At 41.0% G+C, this 18,555-nt stretch overlaps 1 protein-coding gene across 1 annotated transcript; it reads left to right on the top strand.

Moving 5' to 3' along the window:
• LOC109235279 (protein FAR1-RELATED SEQUENCE 5-like) lies at positions 10,711 to 15,743 on the top strand. The gene is made up of 2 exons (XM_019401333.1): positions 10,711 to 13,348; positions 15,432 to 15,743. The coding sequence occupies exons 1-2, from the start codon at positions 11,150 to 11,152 to the stop codon at positions 15,597 to 15,599; spliced, it is 2,367 nt and encodes a 788-aa protein (XP_019256878.1). The 5' UTR covers positions 10,711 to 11,149; the 3' UTR covers positions 15,600 to 15,743.

Consider the following 18,555-nt stretch of genomic DNA (forward strand, 5'->3'; position numbering starts at 1 on the left):
AAAGGTTCAAGGATAGCGATGAGTGATAGTTGGTGAAGTTGCTTTAGGATTTTGAGTCTTTCAATAACTCTTGACGTCCTAATACCTCTTGTATTCCATATAAGTGTACTAATCATTGGGGGTTTGATGGGGTTGTGGATTTTGGTGGTATATTGATGGCTACAGCTGCTTTGCTTTTGGTAACTCTTTGTGATGGTCCCATCCTAGGTGATAGATTTTGTGACATGATGAGTTCTTGTTTATTAGGTGATCCATTTACAGCTTCTATGAGGAGTTCACAAAGTTGATCATTGTGATTGTTTTCTTCTTCCCACCAATCCCCAGGTTGCATAGGTTCATCCTCAGATTGGATGGGTCTGTACTCATCATCTTCAGGATATTTTGTACTATAATCAATGTTGAAAGTCTCTTCTCCAACCATCTTCTATTTTTGGACATCTGCATCCTGCATTTAGTTTTGCTCTGTTGATGGCATTTTTGCATTTTTCCTTCTCATTGCTCTTCTTTTCTTCTGGCTCGGATTGTTTTTGGTTTTGGTATCTGAATGGAGAAATCAGAAGCAGCCTTTGCTTTGCCTTTAGCAAGTTGTTTAATGATAGCTGATTGATCTTCCTCTGAGCTGTGGATGTCCAGATTGGTATCCTCCCCTGATATGTCTGGGGGATGATTAGAAGTACCAATAATGGATTGGTCCAGCTTATGCTGGTTTGGATTATGTGCCTGGAGACTCTTATGAAGATCTTGAGGAACTCCTCCTTTTGGATCCCTTCTTTCATAAGAGCTATGTTCTTCCTGATTGTTCCTTTTTTCTCCATCCATTTCAGTAACAGAATCCACTATGTGATGAAGACTCCTCTCTTGTGTAATTGTAGGACCTTTAACAGGGTGTTGTTTTTGTGGTGTGGCTATTTCTTTCCCTTGCTGCTGAGTTTCTCTGCTTGAGTGAGCTTGTGTATCAAATTGTGTTTCAACTTGTGATTTTTCACTAACCTTTTGTGATCCTATAGTTTGTTTTGGTATGAAGGTTTGGTGCTGCTTTTTATTGTTTTACCCTTTGAATTGCCTCTTACTCTGTGTTTTCCATCCTTCCTATTTATTGATTGTGCAAGATTGTTGATGTTCCTTTTCTTGTGAGTTCTTAGAAGTTTTGGTCTCCTTATTCTGACTGGTGGTAGCCCCCCCTTGTTGATGATTAGCATTGGCATCATTGCTTTGGTTCTCCTTCTGAATAACTTGATTTTAAAATGATGTTTTGTTTTATTGAGTTTCCTGGTTCTAATCTTTTTTCTTCTTATTTTCTTCCTCTTTCATTCTGACAAGGCAATCATGTGAGTTGTGATCTAAGTGTTTGCAATAGAGGCAGTACTCCGGGATATTCTCATATTGTACTTCGAGCCACCTTCAATCACCATTCTCATATTCATCAAATCCTAACCATACATGATGGGGTCGTTGCTTAGCCACACTTCCTCAGGTTTATTGAAAAGAAGTCAAGTCCAAGTGAAGAGCCTTTCCTTTTAGAGATAGTAAGACTGTCAAGAGCTCCATATAGTATAAGTGCTAAGGTAAGTCCGGCACCACCACCCATGAGGGGCCAATTGGCGAATCTTCATTGGGGTTGAAAGTGGGGGTCCATGCTTTCAGTTTCATCATTTGTCCCTGTATGTACATGAACTGTATAGTAGATACCGTAACATAATCATACTCATTGTCCAAATCTATGTAAACTATTTTAGCATTGAAATGTGCTATCTTGACCCCTACCTTAAGCTCAGTTTGTGCCACAAAGCTTCTTCTAATGATCTCCATTCTTGGCATTGTGTTATAAAATTTCCCAACCACTGTGAACCTACATCTAGCTGCTAGTTTAACCATGTCGTCATGTCTGTCGAAAATGACTACTGGTTAGCCTTGCTTTGTGGTAAATTTGGGTAGTGTGAATTTAATCCGTTCTAATTTAGCTTCATGCCTGGCTCTTAATTTGGTAACATATGAGTGTTTAACTGTGGATGGAGGTGGTGCAGGAATGGTTGGTGGCTGATTTGGTTTGGTATTAGTTCCCTTAGATTGGGTGTCATTGATGACATTATTCAAAGTCCGATTAGGTTAATGGTTTATGGCCTTGGTGTGGGTATGTTTGTCAAAGTTGGAAGAAATCTTTGGTAGGGTATTTATGTTGCTGGTTGTCTGGTTATTGGATTTTGCCTGAATTGGGAGGGTATCTTGTGTGGCTTTGTCTTTCAATTGTTGTGGCCATATAGGAGCCTTTCCTTGCTGACTTTGTATGGTCTGCGCATTTTGGTTTATTACTGTGGGTTCAAGTTGTTGTGTGACCACTTGTGCTCCTATTGCAACTGAATTTTCTAAGTGTGCAGCTTGCTCTACTTCCATGACAAAAGGGGATCCTTACTCAATTTCGATCATTTGGAGTGCCAATGGTTCCTGGCTGATTTGTTCTAAAACTTTGGACAATTGTTCCTCTTGGAGCCTTAGTAAGTCAGCACTACCTGTGACAGTTTGGATTTGGTTAACATTGTTGGTGTCATTTCGTCGAGCATTTGGAGTGCTAAGTTCAGCCGTATCTAATTGTTGCAAATTTGACCCATCTGGATTGAGCCCTTGCTCATATGAGGTAATGGTGTTCTCCTCCACAATACATAAAGACAAACATTGAGTGTGCATGGTTGGTGCGTGTTCCGCTTCCATGGTGAAATGGTCCAACATTCTTCTGTTGTTTTCACCGGTTTTCGAGAAGATCATTCTGCGATTTGGTTCAAGTTGTTTACCCTAGAATTCGTTGAAGATAGATTTTTTGGTCAAGGTGCTATTTTCTCTCACAAACTCCAGCGCCGTTTTTGAATTCTGTAACAACTGGGGCTGGGTTTCGGGAAGAAGATGGGTTGTTACGTTTGATTTTGGTTTGGTCTAGTGGCTTTCCACCGCCTGGTGGAGGAGCTGTGGCAATTTCTGGCGTACTAATTTAGGGGAATTACAACCTAATTTTGAGAGAGAAGGGGCGCCGGTTTTTAACCTAATTGTATCAAATTTAAAAGTCGACTCCGGCTAATTCTCAAGGAATTTATCCGTAAATTTTTTCTAGGATGCATCCTTTCAATTTTTGATTCTTCCAAAGTAAGCGGCTCGAGATTTTATTGCTCCTAAATCAAGGAATGAATATTTTTGCAAAGATGCACCAAGTACACGGGTGCCAAGGATAGAATGCGATCGCTCCAACTCCAAGCTTCTATCTGGCCAAGCTACAAGGCTGAGATGCGCCACAGGTTGCAAAGTGGGGATATTCCGCATACTCTCTCATCAATCAAGCTCGGTTAGGACTAATCTAAATGTCTCTCATCGAGCTGCAAGGAGGGGATGCACAAAGTTGTCGCCGTACTCTCACCTGCAAAAATAAGAAAAGATTTTGGAGTCCTCAGTGCCAACAACACGAAGCTTCTGTTGATATGGATAGTATCATGCTGCTTCAATAGCATGATGCTTCAGCTCGACTTCGGGATATTAGTGCCAACGACACAAATCTTTAACTCAGCAACAAGAACTGGTGTCAAGGACACGACGCTTCAGTGCGGATGGTGAATATTGCAACATGCACTTCTCCGCCAAATCTTGGTGGATCGTATGTTTCATGCACCTCTTCACCTACAAAAAGAGTGGTGATCATCCAGTTCTTCGCTTGATATGGATTGGAGAACTCTCCATGCATATCTTTGCCAAACCTGCAAAAAACAAAAGAATTAAATGTTGCCTGAAAAATCCTTTCGATTTTCAGCACTCGATTGAAAAGTTTACTGTGATGGCATAAAAAATGATAGATCTTAGATCCTTTCATATGTTGTAGAGCTCAGAGTCACTTTCCAATGGTGAAACGGTTCGTGATTAGGACTTTCCGATCTCGAGATATGAATCTTTTGTCGAATGTGCGCAAAGTTATGAGATCAGTATGGGCCAAACGTGTAGATCAATTTCGAAAATTAATTCTAGCTTATACAAATGGAGATTTGTGTTGATTTTTTGATATGTTAAATTCCTACGAGTCTAGTTTCGGGATAAGCAAGCGACTCATAATTTGAAGTCTCCTACAGCTAGATATGAATTCTTTTCCATAAGTGTTCAAAGCTGGCTGGCTGGTACTGCAATTAAAAAGAAAAGACATGAGTGGATTTCTTTCCGTTTTAGAGAAACAAAATAAATGAAGAAATAAGTGAAAGAATCAATTGAAAAGCCTGAAATTGCATTGTGATAATGTAGTAAGTAACTGACACGCAGTTGCATCGTCCATAAAGAGCAGTGCATGCAAAAGGCCTGCAGACTACGAGCGATCGTGTTCATCATCCAAGTTCGAAAGGAACCCTACTTTCATGGCTCTCACATGTCAAAGCTAAAGGCAACAAAGAACCCCTATATATATTGTTTGAGGCAGTGGAACTTTCCTTATGATACAAAAATTCTCCTTAAAGTAAAAAAGAAAATTCTTGTTTGACTTGAAAGTTTTAAATGGTAAATATTCGTTAGAACCTAACTTCAGAGATGTCTTTGAGTTCAAGTCAAAGTGGTATAGGGGAAGGCTTCATGCATGAGTCTCATGTGGCTTTGGCATCAAAAATTAATCTACGATGGAATTATCTTACATTCTCCATTGTGGCCATGCTTTGGTGACCATTATTTTTCTATAAATGTTACAAAGAAAAATTGTTTGAGTACATCATACTTGGCATCAGAAGTATTTCCCAATTCAATTTAGGTTAGTTCATTTGGTGAACTTCACGTATGGCAAGGAATATGTCATTGAATTCATAACCAAAGTAGAAAATGAAAGCAAAGTAAGAAGGCCTTGTTTGATGGCTTTGATTACACACTTCACTGGAGAGTCACAATTGCCCAAAGAATTCAAGAGTTCTTTATTTATGGGCAAGAAAGAAAGCATTCGTCTCATGGATACTTGAAGCCACGTCTTCGAGCTTCGACAAGACTACACTCTGATAAGCCTTGAAGTAGGGGGCGTTTGTAGACATATAAAATTTATTGAGTCTAATTGATATAAAATTTGTATTAAATTCATTTGGATTGAATAATTAATTTGGGCTTTATAAATTAAATTAGTTCATTTTATTATTTTCAAGCCTAAGGTCCATTTTATATTAAAGCCCAAACTCATGCCATGTGTCAAGTGACATGGCATGTCCAGTCAAACTCAGAGCCAGCAAGATAATGCCACGTGTTAATAATGTGGCAATCCCCATTGACGCTCAATTTTGGCCCTCCGTATTTAAAATTGATTTATGCGGGCTTCCTAGTCATTAATAGTAAAATATAGTCTTTTTAATGCTTGGGAAGCCTCTTCATCATTGACTTCTTCATCATCGATGAGCATTGTAGCCGGCCCGATTGGTGCTTCCTTTATTCTTTTCTCCTAAGTCCCAGACGGTTTCCTCTTTGGTTTCTTGTTTTTGGGCTAGGGACTCTAGGAGGAAGCACCTTCACCAGAGGCGCGAGTAGATTCACGAGCCCTTCTCCGGTTAAGGGTACCTTGCAGCACTCGTGCGGCTTCTCCCGGGTCATCAAGAGCCTCGACGTCGGGATAGATGACAAAACCCTTTTGAAGTCCTGTGTAGAGCAAAAAGACAGTTAACAGATCATTCCTAAGCTGTTTTGTACAAATACGATTTAAAGAAAGAAGAATTTTTGCTTACCATGGTTCTTGGCATTCCATTCGTATTTGGGAGCCATTTCTTTCCACCAAGGGTTTACCGAAGTAGTGATATTTAGAATTTTATGAACCCATTAGGCCAGACCTTGAACCCATGATGGTTCCCAATGAGTAGCTGGGATGAAGGAAACAAGAAGTCAGCAAAGAAGGAAATTTTCTTGTTACATGGAAAGGAAACAAAAGACCCGAAGACTTACGGAAAAGATTCCATGATTTAGGAAAGGCTGGTGTTGTGGTCGGGGTGATGTCCTGGGTAGCGATGACAACGGACCATTGCGTCTCGTTGTCGTCATCAACACTGGTTAGGAGGGCGTGAAGACCACTCTTGCTAAGATTCAACACACCCCCACAAAAAATCTTTTGGGAGTAGAGGTTCATCATATGTGCAAGATTTGTGGTTTCCCTAGTTTCAGCGCATAATTGGCGGAGGCAGGCCACCATACGCCATATGGATGGACCTTTGTGCCAAGCAGACTTGGTACAGGTGGTAGAATTCAAAGATTATTGGGTCAACTCCTTCACCTATTCCCAAGGTGAAATGACCCAAAGTGAAGGGGTACATATAAACGTATATGAACCCCAACTTGGAGTAGGTAACTCGCTCTATCGCATCGGGGTTGAGAATTTCGACGTTACCCCAACTGCATTCCTCCTCCCAACAGGGATGCTAGAAGGACGAATAGAAGAAAGGTATCTACAAACATGCCAAAACGTGTCACTTTTAGAGTTTGGAGGTGGTTTGTGTTCTTGAAGATCAGATGTCGTGTTAAGGTGAAATGGTATGATGGTGTTTACAGTTGGAGGTTCAGACTCGACGTCAACCTCCTTGGATTTATTCTTCTTTGGACCTCTATCAAAGAGAAGGCAAAAGTTTTCGGGGGCGACAGTGTTTGAAGACATGTTTATGAAGATTTTTTTTACTAAGAAGGTTGAATATTGCAGAAAAACTCTAAGGAGATTCAAAGAAGATGAAGGAGTTGTAAAAGTAAATAGTGAAAATGATGAGTTGTGGAGAAGTTATAGACGGCAAAAATCGTGGTCATGATTACCTCAAAACTGACAAAAATACTTGTTGAATCACGGAACAACATGTGTCAGGTTATTAAATGCGAGAAGATGTGCGTCCTTTCAAGTGTTAGAAATGGTTCAGGAAATGTCCCGCCAAGAAAAGAATTCTTATCTACTTTTCGGTAACACTGAGTTGCATCGCCGGAAAGTAGGAGGACTATCTATATGGGGTAAAATTGATTAATGACAGTTGGTCGAATGATGAGGTTACACGTTAAACCAAAGACAGGTGGAACGTGAGTCAGCAGATGACTGGCACCGGATGCGAGTGTGTGGCTAGTGCTCCATGGATCCCGAAGGCAGAGTAGCTGACAATAAAGATTCAAAGATTTGATATCGGATAGCATTTAATGAGCAGTCGTTACAGTGAATATCAGCATTCAAGGCCAACCGTTATGTAGTCATCAATGAGAGTTTTATTCTCATTCAAGAGAAGCTTGATTTGGGGATCTTGTATCCCTAAATAAGGGTATAAATAGGAGAATTATCATCATCGGAAGACACGAAATACTCTGTATACAAAAAGCTATAATCAACTGCCATATTACGCTCAATTTTAGCACTGGAACATTGCTTTCACTCTTGTCGTCGGAAAGGCTAAATTCTTAGTCAGGCTTGTTATCTTCTTAAGTTTCATTTGATAATCTTAAGTTTGCTCTTATTTAATTGTTATTTTTGGGTCAAATCGATTCACTTGTCTATAAATCATGCTATAAATTCAATTGTACCATTTTACATGTAAACAACTTTATTACTTGTCGACTGTGTATACTTTCGTGTGCGTTTGGATACAACAAACTGAGAGAACCTACATTTTGTTGGTTCCTAAAAAAAACATTTTTGAGCTCCAGCTTCCATCTTTCAGTTTGATCAAAAGAAGTTGAATTCTTTCTACATTAACTGGATAACAAGAATACTTTAGATGCCTACCTCTTGTTTGGGGAATTTTCACTGTAAAAATCCAAAAGCTACCCATTTTATGTCTGATTTATAGGGTTTTTGAGATGATACATGGGTTAAACTAAATAATCAACTGCAACTATGGCGGAAGCCAGATGAGCTTGTCACGATTCTTGAGAATGCAAGAAAAAGAGGACATGTGCCACATGACTTACCTCTTAAATAGAATGCAAGTTGCAAATCAACCATGAAATTTTAGTTTCTTTGTTTATGCTAATTAGAATATGATCTTCTAAATTTTGGGGGTTATATCTTTGAAGTGGAAGAGTGGATAAATAACTATTGAGAGCGGGATAAATCTGTAAGAAATGAGGAAGACAAACTAGGAAATAAATACGGCAAACGAAGAGGGATGTGGTGCAGAGAAGCTGAACAAGAAAGAAGATGGAAAAAAATAGAGAAAAAAGTTATTGTTCACGCGCTCACCTGTAAGTGAAAGTTACTCATTGAGCCATGAAGTGTTCAATAAGCACAATATTGACATATTTGGGGGTTTAATAGCTAGTGGAAAGTGGAGACGAGGAGAAGAAAAGGGAAAATAGGGAGCATTATAAGTTGGCTAAGAAAGAGGCAAAGCTGGCAATAACGGCGGCCAAGGCTGCAGCTTTTAGTCATTTGTATGAGGAACTCGAGGGCCGAGGTGGGATAAGAGGTTGTTCAAGTTAGCCAAGGCGCGAGAAAGGAACGCGCGTAACTTGGACCAAGTGAAGTGCATCAAGGACGAAGAAGGTAGAGTTTTGTTGGATGAGGGACTTATCCGTCGGCGATGACAGACCTACTTTCATAATCTCTTGAATGAGGAGGGGGACAGGAGCATTATACTGGGTGATTTGGAACTCTCGGGGAGTCGTTGTGACTTTGGGTATTGTAAGCGGATTAGAGCTGATGAAGTTGAGGGGGCTCTGTGTAAGATGAGCAAGGGTAAAGCGATCAGGCCGGATGAAATCCCGGTGGAGTTTTGGAAGAGTGCGGGCAAGGCAGGCTTGGAGTGGCTCACTAGGTTATTTAATGTCATTTTTAGAACGAAGAAGATACCCGATGAGTGGAGGTGGAGCACGATGGTTCCGATATACAAGAACAAGGGTGATATCCAAAATTGCAATAACTATCGAGTTATCAAGCTGCTTAGCCATACTATGGAAGTATGGGAGAGAGTGGTAGAGCTAAGGGTGAGGAGGGGTGTGTCTATTTCCGAACTAGTTTGGGTTTATACGGGGCGTTCGACAACAGAAGCCATCCACCTTGTTAGGAGATTGATGAAGCAATATAGGGAGAGAAAGAAGGACATGCATATGGTGTTCATTGACTTAGAAAAGGCGTACGATAAAGTTCCGAGGGAGATTTTGTGGAGATGTTTGGAGGCTAGAGGTGTACCTATTGCATACGTTAGGTTGACTAAGAACATGTATGATGGAGTAAAGACCCGAGTAAGGAAGGTGGGTGGGGACTCGAACCATTTTGCCGTTATGATGGGGTTGCATCAGGGGTTGGCACTCAGCCCTTTTTTGTTGCTTTGACGATGGACGTACTAACGTACCATATCCAAGGAGAGGTGCCATGGTGCATGCTATTTGTAGATGATATTGTATTGATTGACGAGACGCGAGATGGTGTAAATGTGAAATTAGAGGTATAGAAGCAGACCCTGGATTCTAAAGGTTTCAAGTTGAGCAGGACCAAGACAGAATACTTGGAGTGTAAGTTCAGTGGCGAGACTCGAGGAGGGGAAGGGGAGGTGAGGCTGGACTCGCAGATCATCCCTAGAAGTGGTAGTTTTAAGTACTTAGGGTCTATTATTCAGGGGGATGGGGAGATTGATAAAGATGTAAAACATCGTATTGGGGCGGGATGGATGAAATGGAGACTCGCTTCCGGTGTTTTATGTGACAAGAAGGTGCCACCGAAACTGAAACTTAAGGGTAAGTTCTACAGCGTGGTGGTCAGACCAATGATGTTGTATGTGGCTGAGTGTTGGCTAGTTAAGATCGCTCATGTCCAAAAGATGAAGGTAGCAGAGATGAGGATGTTGAGATAGATGTGCGGGCACACCAGCACTACTAAAAAATCAGGTTCTAGCGACGGACAAATTCTGTAGCTAAATAGAAAAATCTGTCGTTAATCTCATTTAGCGACGGATTAGCAACGGATTATCAAGAAATACTGTTAGCTACGAGCGTTTTAGTAACAGATTAGCGACGACGTTCGTAGCTAATTCCAGCTTTTTGTAGTGCATGTTAGATAGGATTGGAAATGAGGTTATTCGCGATAAGGTGGGTGTGGCCCCTATTGAGGACAAGACGCGGGAAGCGCGGCTTAGGTGGATTGGTCATTTGAGGAGGAGGAACACAGATGCCCCGGTGAGGAGGTGTGAGAGGTTGACATTGGAGGGCCTACGGATAGGTAAAGGTAGGCCAAAGAAGAGGTGGGGAGAGGTGATTAGGCAACACATGGTGTCGCTTCAGCTGACTGAGGACTTGACCCTTGATAAAAAGGTTTGGAGGTCGAGGGTTAGGGTAGTAGAGTAGGTAGTCTAGAGTGTTCATAAAAGTAGTATTGGCACGCAGTCTCGCTTTCTGTTAGTAGTAGGTTTTTCTGACTAACCGTTATTTTCTTTCATTGTTGATCACCTTACTATCTTGTTGTTTTTATTCTCCTTTTATTTGGTATTGTCCCTTTATGTCTGTATTTTCATTAATGTGGTGCTTATGCTTTCCTGAGTCAGGGTCTATTGGAAACAACCTCTCTATCCTCACAAGGTAAGGGTAAAGTGCTTTGCGTACACACTACCCTCCCCAGACCCTATAGTGTGGAATAATACTGGGTATGTTATTGTTGTTGTTGTTTAGGTGTTTAATAGGTAACAACTTTAGTTTTGGTATCTAAAGGGAAAATTGTGACAACTTTAAGTGGTTGCCTACGTATTGGTATATGGCGTCTTGCTTCCCTCATACCCGGGACTTTAAAAACAGAAAGACAACTAAGCAACGAAAATATATGGGCGAAGTTGTAAACGTGTATCCAAATTAGGGTACAAAGTGTAAACCAGCATCCTTGTTCGTAATTTTCGAACCTCTCTCTCCTGTCCAATTGCTGTAAGAATTATCGCAATTCAGCTCAGTTCTCAATGAAACTGCTAACCCTAACCCAAATTTTCTCAGGCCCGTGCCCAATTTCAACATTTCTCAGAACCTCAGTCCTGTGCTTCCCTTTATTTTGACGGGTAAAGGTAACAACTTGAATATATAGTACAAATTATACTTGCATGAAAATGTAGCCTGATAATGGTCCGTCCAAGTTACTATTGTTTTACTCTATGCATTTTACTATCAAATTTCTCGGATACCCATTTGTACTTGAATGTGTTTTTTTAGCATAGTATAATTTTAGTTGTGGACAATGGAGCTCGAACCGTTGGGAATCAGGAATGATGTGATTGAATTTGATATGTTTAGCTTAGGAGTAGGAGACGAAACCATTGACATTGAACACCCTATTGAAGGAGGGGAAAATAATCAATTAATGGAACCTTTTGATGGTATTGTTAGTGGTAGAATTTCTGGTGAAGTTTATGGGGATAGGAATCTTGAACCTTATGAAGGAATGGAGTTTGAGTCGGAAGAGGCTGCGAAAGCCTTCTATAATTTGTATGCACGTAGGGTAGGGTTTAGTACGCGTGTTAGCATGTCTAGGAGGTCTAGGCGTGATGGGGCTATTATTCAGAGGTCGTTTGTTTGTGCAAGAGAGGGGTTTCGTGTTGAGAAGGAGAAGCCTGAGCGTGATGGCGGTGGTGCTAGGATTAAGAGACCCCGAGCTGAGACTAGGGTCGGGTGTAAGGCGATGTTAGTTGTTAAGATTCAGAATTTGGGGAGATGGGTTGTGTCAGGATTTGTAAAAGAACATAACCATGAGCTTGTTCCACCTGATAAGGTGCATTGCCTGCGTTCACACCGACATGTGTCGGGACCAGCTAAATCGCTGATTGATACATTACAGGGAGCTGGAATTGGTCCGAGTGGGATAATGTCTACCTTGATCAAGGAGTATGGTGGAATTAGGAGTGTTGGATTTACGGAACGTGATTGTAGAAATTACATGAGAAGTAGTAAACAGAGAACTCTTGGGGGTGATACCCAAACTCTCCTTGATTATTTGAAACAAAAGCATTTGGAAAATCCATCGTTTTTCTATGCTGTTCAAGGAGATGAGGATCATTGTATGAGTAATATCTTTTGGGCTGACCCTAAGGCTCGGAGTAATTTTAGTTATTTCGGTGATACTGTCACTTTTGACACCGCTTACAGATCAAACAGGTATCGGTTACCATTTGCCCCATTCACAGGGGTAAATCATCATGGACAGCCAGTGCTATTTGGTTGTGCTCTCTTAATAAATGAATCCAAGGCATCTTTTAGTTGGTTGTTTAGTACTTGGCTGACGGCAATGTGTGGGAAGCCGCCAGTCTCAATCACAACTGACCATGATCGAGTGATTCGGTTGGCTGTTAAACAGGTTTTCCCCGAAGCACGTCACAGGTTCTGCAAATGGCATATTTTCAAAGAATGCCAAGAGAAGTTGTCCCACGTGCTCTCTGAGAATATTAATTTTGAAGCAGAATTTCATAAATGTGTAAGCTTGACGGAGTCCATTGAAGAGTTTGAAGCTTGTTGGTTTACCCTGATTGATAAGTATGATCTTGGGGAAAATGAGTGGCTTCAAGCTATTTACGCTGATCGCAAGCAATGGGTCCCGGTCTATTTGAGGGATACATTCTTTGCAGAAATGTCTATAATGCAGCATAGTGACAGTATAAATTCATATTTTGATGGGTATGTGAATGCATCAACTACTCTTCAACAATTCATTAAGCTGTATGAAAAGGCTGTAGAGAGTCGCTACGAGAAGGAAGTTAAAGCAGATTACGACACAATGCATATTGGCCCTGCTCTGAAGACCCCGTCACCCATGGAGAAGCAAGCTGCTGAGATTTATACAAGGAAACTGTTCATAAAGTTTCAAGAGGAGCTCGTTGAAACACTCACATTCTTGGCAACTAAAGTTGATGATAATGAAGCAACAACTGTATTTCAGGTGGCTAAATTCGGGGAGAGTCATAAGTCTTACGTAGTTCACTACAATGTCAGGGAAATTAAAGCGTCGTGTAGCTGTCAGATGTTTGAATATTCCGGTCTCCTTTGCCGGCATATACTAACAGTCTTCAGAGTCACCAATGTTCTCACGCTTCCTCCATGTTATGTTTTAAAGCGTTGGACTAGGAACGCTAAAAGTGGTCTCATGTTGGAAGAACAGACCTGTAATTTGTTAAATAGTTGTCAGGAATCTTTTAATGTCAGATATAACAATCTTCAGCGAGAAGCCTTCAAATATGTAGATGAAGGTGGGAAAGATGAGGAATGTTACCAGGTGGCTATGGATGCCTTGCGAGAAGCTGCAAATAAAGTTGCTATTGTTAAGAAAACCTGTGCGGGAGTTTCTAATTCTGGTGGAACTTGCAAAGGAGTGTTTGCCACTCAGGAGAGCCATGTAAATAATCCTTTCGAGGCTCGTCAATTGAGTGGAGGTCCTTCAACGCCTGTGGTAAGTTTATTTCTTATCTTTCTTTTATTTCAGATTTTCTTCACCAACATTTGTTTGTTTGCTTTTATTTTGTAGTTCTTTTTTTTTAAAGGTTGCATGGATTTATTTTGCCTTCCATCTTACAATGATTGCTCAGATCAATTCTCAAGTCAAATAAAATTATACATCTTAGATAAATGTTTTTTCCACTATAATTGCTGATCCAGCCATAAGAATTGTAGTTTGAATTTGATCAGTGCTTACATTTTTAGTTTGTTTTACACCTTCAGATATCTTCCTCTGTGTTGGCTTAACATATTCCTCTATTCTTTACGTCTTCACAAATATCTCTGCATGTTATTATTATCATTTTATTGCAAGTAATCTGCACTTGTAATGATTGGGCACAAATTTCATTGGCAATATCATGATGAATGATAGGGCAGAATGGTGGCCAATTCCTTTCCTCTACAACAACAGCAGCTGCCAAAGAAAAAGGGGAGAACAGAAACGATATCAATTTTCACGAAAGAAAACTTTTGATTTAGTTCAAGAACACAACGACGTAATATATACGCAGTGGAGAAATACCTCCTGCTTAGGCCTCTTCTCTCCTTTTCACTTCCTATAAAAAACCAAGAACACTGGAAATTAATAGCGTATAAAATGCTAAATAACAAAATACAGTCTTATAACAAGTTGGTGTCAGCTATATACTGACGATGTTACTCCATATAAATGCATCTCAGGCCAATATTATCCAAAACAAAAATAATAGTTATTTAAAAAAGTACTAGGAGTTTATTATATTTTCTACTGACTTATAAATCTCTAGAAGGATAAACAACTTCAAGATGAAGAAAGCTATTTGACAAAACTCTGGATTGTGTACTTAACGGAAGATAAGCAAAGGCATAACAAGAAACCACCGTAGAGTGCAAAGCAAACCTACAAGGAAATCAATAGATGAGTCAATATTATTAGCTATATTGACTCAGTACTTTAAGTAGGGATGGCAATGGGGCGGGGCGGGTTTGAGATCATGCGGGTGCGGTGCGGGTACTGACAAATGCGGGGCGGGGCGGGTGCGGGGCGGGTTTGAACATCTTTTAGAAACTAAAAGCGGTTGCGGGGCGGTTGCGGGTNTAGAAACTAAAAGCGGTTGCGGGGCAGTTGCGGGTTGATAATCATGTGAGATGGGTTCATCAGTTTCCAAAAAATTTGTCACTGAGTGTACATACTGTTGAAGCATTTATTCTTATACTTTTCCCTAAAATGAGATTTCGGATGTTTAATATTTAAGGATGTGGTTATTATTTATTGGAAAAATCTAATTCTTCTTTTCCTCTTTTCTTTTTTTATTTTCTCATTCATGTTTTCCCCTTCTTCTCTTTTGAAATAAATCTGCTCATGTAAAATAAAATAACAATGAGAAGAAACAAAGTTATTAATCCTGTAATCCAGTAGCCAACTCTGGAAGTATGAATTTTTGTAAGACTAAATACTGATATATAATCAACAGAGCCAGAAGCAAATTTCAACGGGTATTTAACAAATGAGAAGATTTGTTAACTGACATAGAACAAAAAATTTTAGACGAACTTGCTCATAAAGAGCGTATAGAAGAAAACTGGAATTTTTTCGTTAGGTGGGGCAGGGCGGGGCGGGTTGAAAACAAAAAAAAATTGCTATGCGGGGCGGTGCGGGTTGAAGCTTTGCGGGTTAAACTTAAACCCGCACCGCAACCGCCCCGCCCCGCCCCACTGCCATCTCTAACTTTAAGTTGAAACTTTCTAGCCTTGAGGGAGTGTCTCTTGGATCATTTGGCATATTGTTGGCTTCAAATTTGATGTTGTTTATCAATTTATTTTCTATCTGCAGATTGTTCTTTCTTTTCTCTCTGGGTTCTTCTACTCGAACAATGTTGTCTGCACTCACGATGAATCGGATAAGATGTTCACCCAACTCTAATGCCCGTTCTTTCTTTTCCAAAGAACATGGGAAAATGGGGTCCCTATATAATCCATTTGTGTAATTCATCCTCTTTCATCGACTATGTGAAACTGCTCGAGGATTCTTGACTCATCTATTGATTTCCTTGTAGGATGAACAGGACAAGAAAATACAGAAACTTACATGGAAGCTGGAACGTGCAAGACAAAAATGTGAATTATATCGGACTAACTTAATGACGGTCTTGAAAGATATTGAGCAGCAGAAGCTTCAGTTAACAGTTAAAGTTCAGAGTATTAAGTTAGGCATGAAAGGTTAAAATTGTCTGTTTTGTGTATTTGAATGAATCTACAATCCACGACGCCCTAGACCCACACACAACTATTATTCTTTAGTTTTTTCTGCTAGAGTGATAGATTTTATGCTATATTTACTCTACCTATCTATTAAGTTGTTCACCGAAGTCTACCCGATTGATATAATTTTTTGTGTTATTTTAACAAAATATTTCTCAAATTTGCAAATTCAGTTTAGATCAAACCACCTCAAATCTGCTACAAATGATCTCAAATTTTGAAACAAAGCTTCCAAATACCAACTCAAATAATTTACAATCACCAATTAAGTCAAATAACACCAAATGAAAAAGATTCACTTTGTCATCTTCAACACTTTATAAGTTGCAACAATAGAGTTTTGAGCTTTTCTAACAGTAAATAACTAAATTGTTAATTGAACTAAAAAGTAAAGTATAATTAGGAATATTGAAACGATGATCATTAACCTTCTACTTTTCACCATCAAATAAGAATTTCAAACTTTAAATATTAAAAAATTATAGTGTTAGAGTAAAAAAAAAAATTGCTGACTGTAAAAAAAGGGAACATTGTGCTAAGACCAATCCTTTGGGGTGATTTTTAAAAATAGCCAGATTTACAACTGGTCGTTCAAAAATAGCTCAATTTCAAAAGTAATCGAAATTTAGCCACTTTTTATGTAAAGTATACTTATGCTGGAACTCCAGCATAATATACTGGAGTATTTTCCGGGTTTTGAACAGTGTTTTCGCTCAGATTTACATCTGAAACTTGAGGGTCAAATAAGCTCGAGTCGTAACCCAATTCGGAGACAGAACCCAAAATATTTAACTACATATGCCTCAGGGAAGAGCGTAAGAGCCATTGTCGCCAGCCTAATAAGCCTCAGGGCCATTCGCATAAAAGATCGCTTCGATCGAAGGCGTAAGAGCCATTGTCGCCGGCCCATGCAAACATAAAAAGCTTGAGGGCCATACGGGCTCGAGTCGAAACCCGACTCGGAGACTTTACCCAAAACAGTTGAGCAAAAGCATAAGAGCTCAAATGCCAGCTTGAAGTAGAGGTCGCATCGACTGAGTGCGTAAAAGCCCCCAGGCCAGCCTAATGAGCCCCAGGGCCATATGACGAATCTAAGTATTCTCACCGACTCTGAGACCAGTTCACCTGGCCAAATAAGGGACAAAAAAGGGAATAGAAGAACTAAAGCTGCAAAGGGTTTTCTTTTATACACATACGCAAAAATATACATTCTCCGTATACAAACATACTCTAAAGATACTACAACGGAATGGAAAAGTCTACGCCCTACCCCTGAGAGCTACGGCCTACCGGCCTCATCTTTGCTCTCCTCGGCGTCGGACACGAGTAACCGAGCACCATGCTCGTCCGCCCTCGCTCGCGCTTACTCTTCTGAGAGAACAAAACCCCTGGCACCAACCTCCTCGAGAATCTTTCTTCGAGACCTGCAACGAGCATATTCTTTGATCCTCTCTTCACGATCGAGGACCCTCTTCAACTCAGTTTGAGCATCAGTAGCGTCCTTCAAATAAATCGCCATCTCCTGATCAGCCTTAGTTCAGCTTAATACTGCTCTGGTCCGGGCATCAACAATCTCAGCCCTGACTTTCGAATGCTCGGATTCGAGCTTCGTGATCATATCCGCTTGAACTAAAGAATTATCACGAGCTAAGCGGAGTTGAACCTCGAAGGCAGGAACTTTAGCCAAAGCATCCTTCTCTCTAAAGCCTGAGCCTCCGCCCGAGCTCTTAGTTCGTCACAGTCATTCTTGACACATTCAGCTTCGTCCCGAAGACGTTCCAGGGCCTCCGTATTTTTCTGCAAGTCGGATAAACAACTGTTAGCTTCAGAAGCCAAAAGGCAGGACGCATGCTTGCCTGGGACGGAAAGTTACCTGCTCCATCAAATAGCTCTCGTAATTTGAGCTCCGGTACGCCTCATATCGCTAGTGTGCCAACTCGATTTCCTTTTCCTCACAAAGGAACCTAAGGATCTATCATCATCCAGAGCTTTCCGGAGCCTGGCTCACTGAAAGATCAGCTCAAACCTAAGCCTGTCAAAAGCCTGCAAAAGAAAAACTCGATAAGGAAGGGAAGACGCGGAATTCGGAAGGCCTATGTCGAAACTCACCACAAAGTGCAGCCGGCGGACTTTCTCGAAGGCTGAGCACACATATGTTGATCTAGTCTCCTCAGCCCTTGAAGAATCGACCCCGGTCGAAGCACGATCGCTCGGAGAGGCCATCTTTCCAGAACCAAAAACTTCAGGCGCGACAGGCTCAGACGATGTTTCCATCTCGAAGACGCGGCTCCGTTTCGCCTTGCTCTGAGCGCCATCGCCCTGCAAGGGCATATCCCGCTTATTGTTAGCATCCTTTATCCCGGGAACTGGAAACCCCTCCCCCTCTCCGAAGGAGCACGACCTCGCCTCTAAAGGCTCTCCGACACCTACGGCAACAAGATTAATACGCAGAAAGGAAATATGTCTCTCTAAATGAAGAGGGTAAGGAAAAGGTAGCACGCAAACACACCGTGATGTTTCGCTTCCCATCTGCCCCGGGATATGGCTCGCCACCTACACTCATTACAAGCTGAGTGGGTCGCCAACTCCAGACCCAACCAGGCAGATCAGGAACGTCGCCCATCGCCCATGAAGTCGCTACAGAAAGAGAAAAAACATGGTTACAAACTAGCCTTCGCCAGAAACAAATCTGAGAAGGCACGGGATGTACCACTTACGTGTAAAATTCCATTCCTCGGGGAATAGCATAAATTCCACAGGGATGACGTCAACAGCCCGGACCCGGACGAACCGACTCATCCACTCTCGATCTCTGCCCTCCTCATCGTCGATAATGAAAGGTGTGGTCGACCGACACCGCAAGGTTAGTAGACCTCGATGGTGAAATGGTCGATACAGCCTAATGAGATGATTGAGCGT

The sequence above is a fragment of the Nicotiana attenuata genome, chromosome 12 (genome assembly GCF_001879085.1).
Source record: "Nicotiana attenuata strain UT chromosome 12, NIATTr2, whole genome shotgun sequence".
Lineage (NCBI taxonomy): Eukaryota > Viridiplantae > Streptophyta > Magnoliopsida > Solanales > Solanaceae > Nicotiana > Nicotiana attenuata.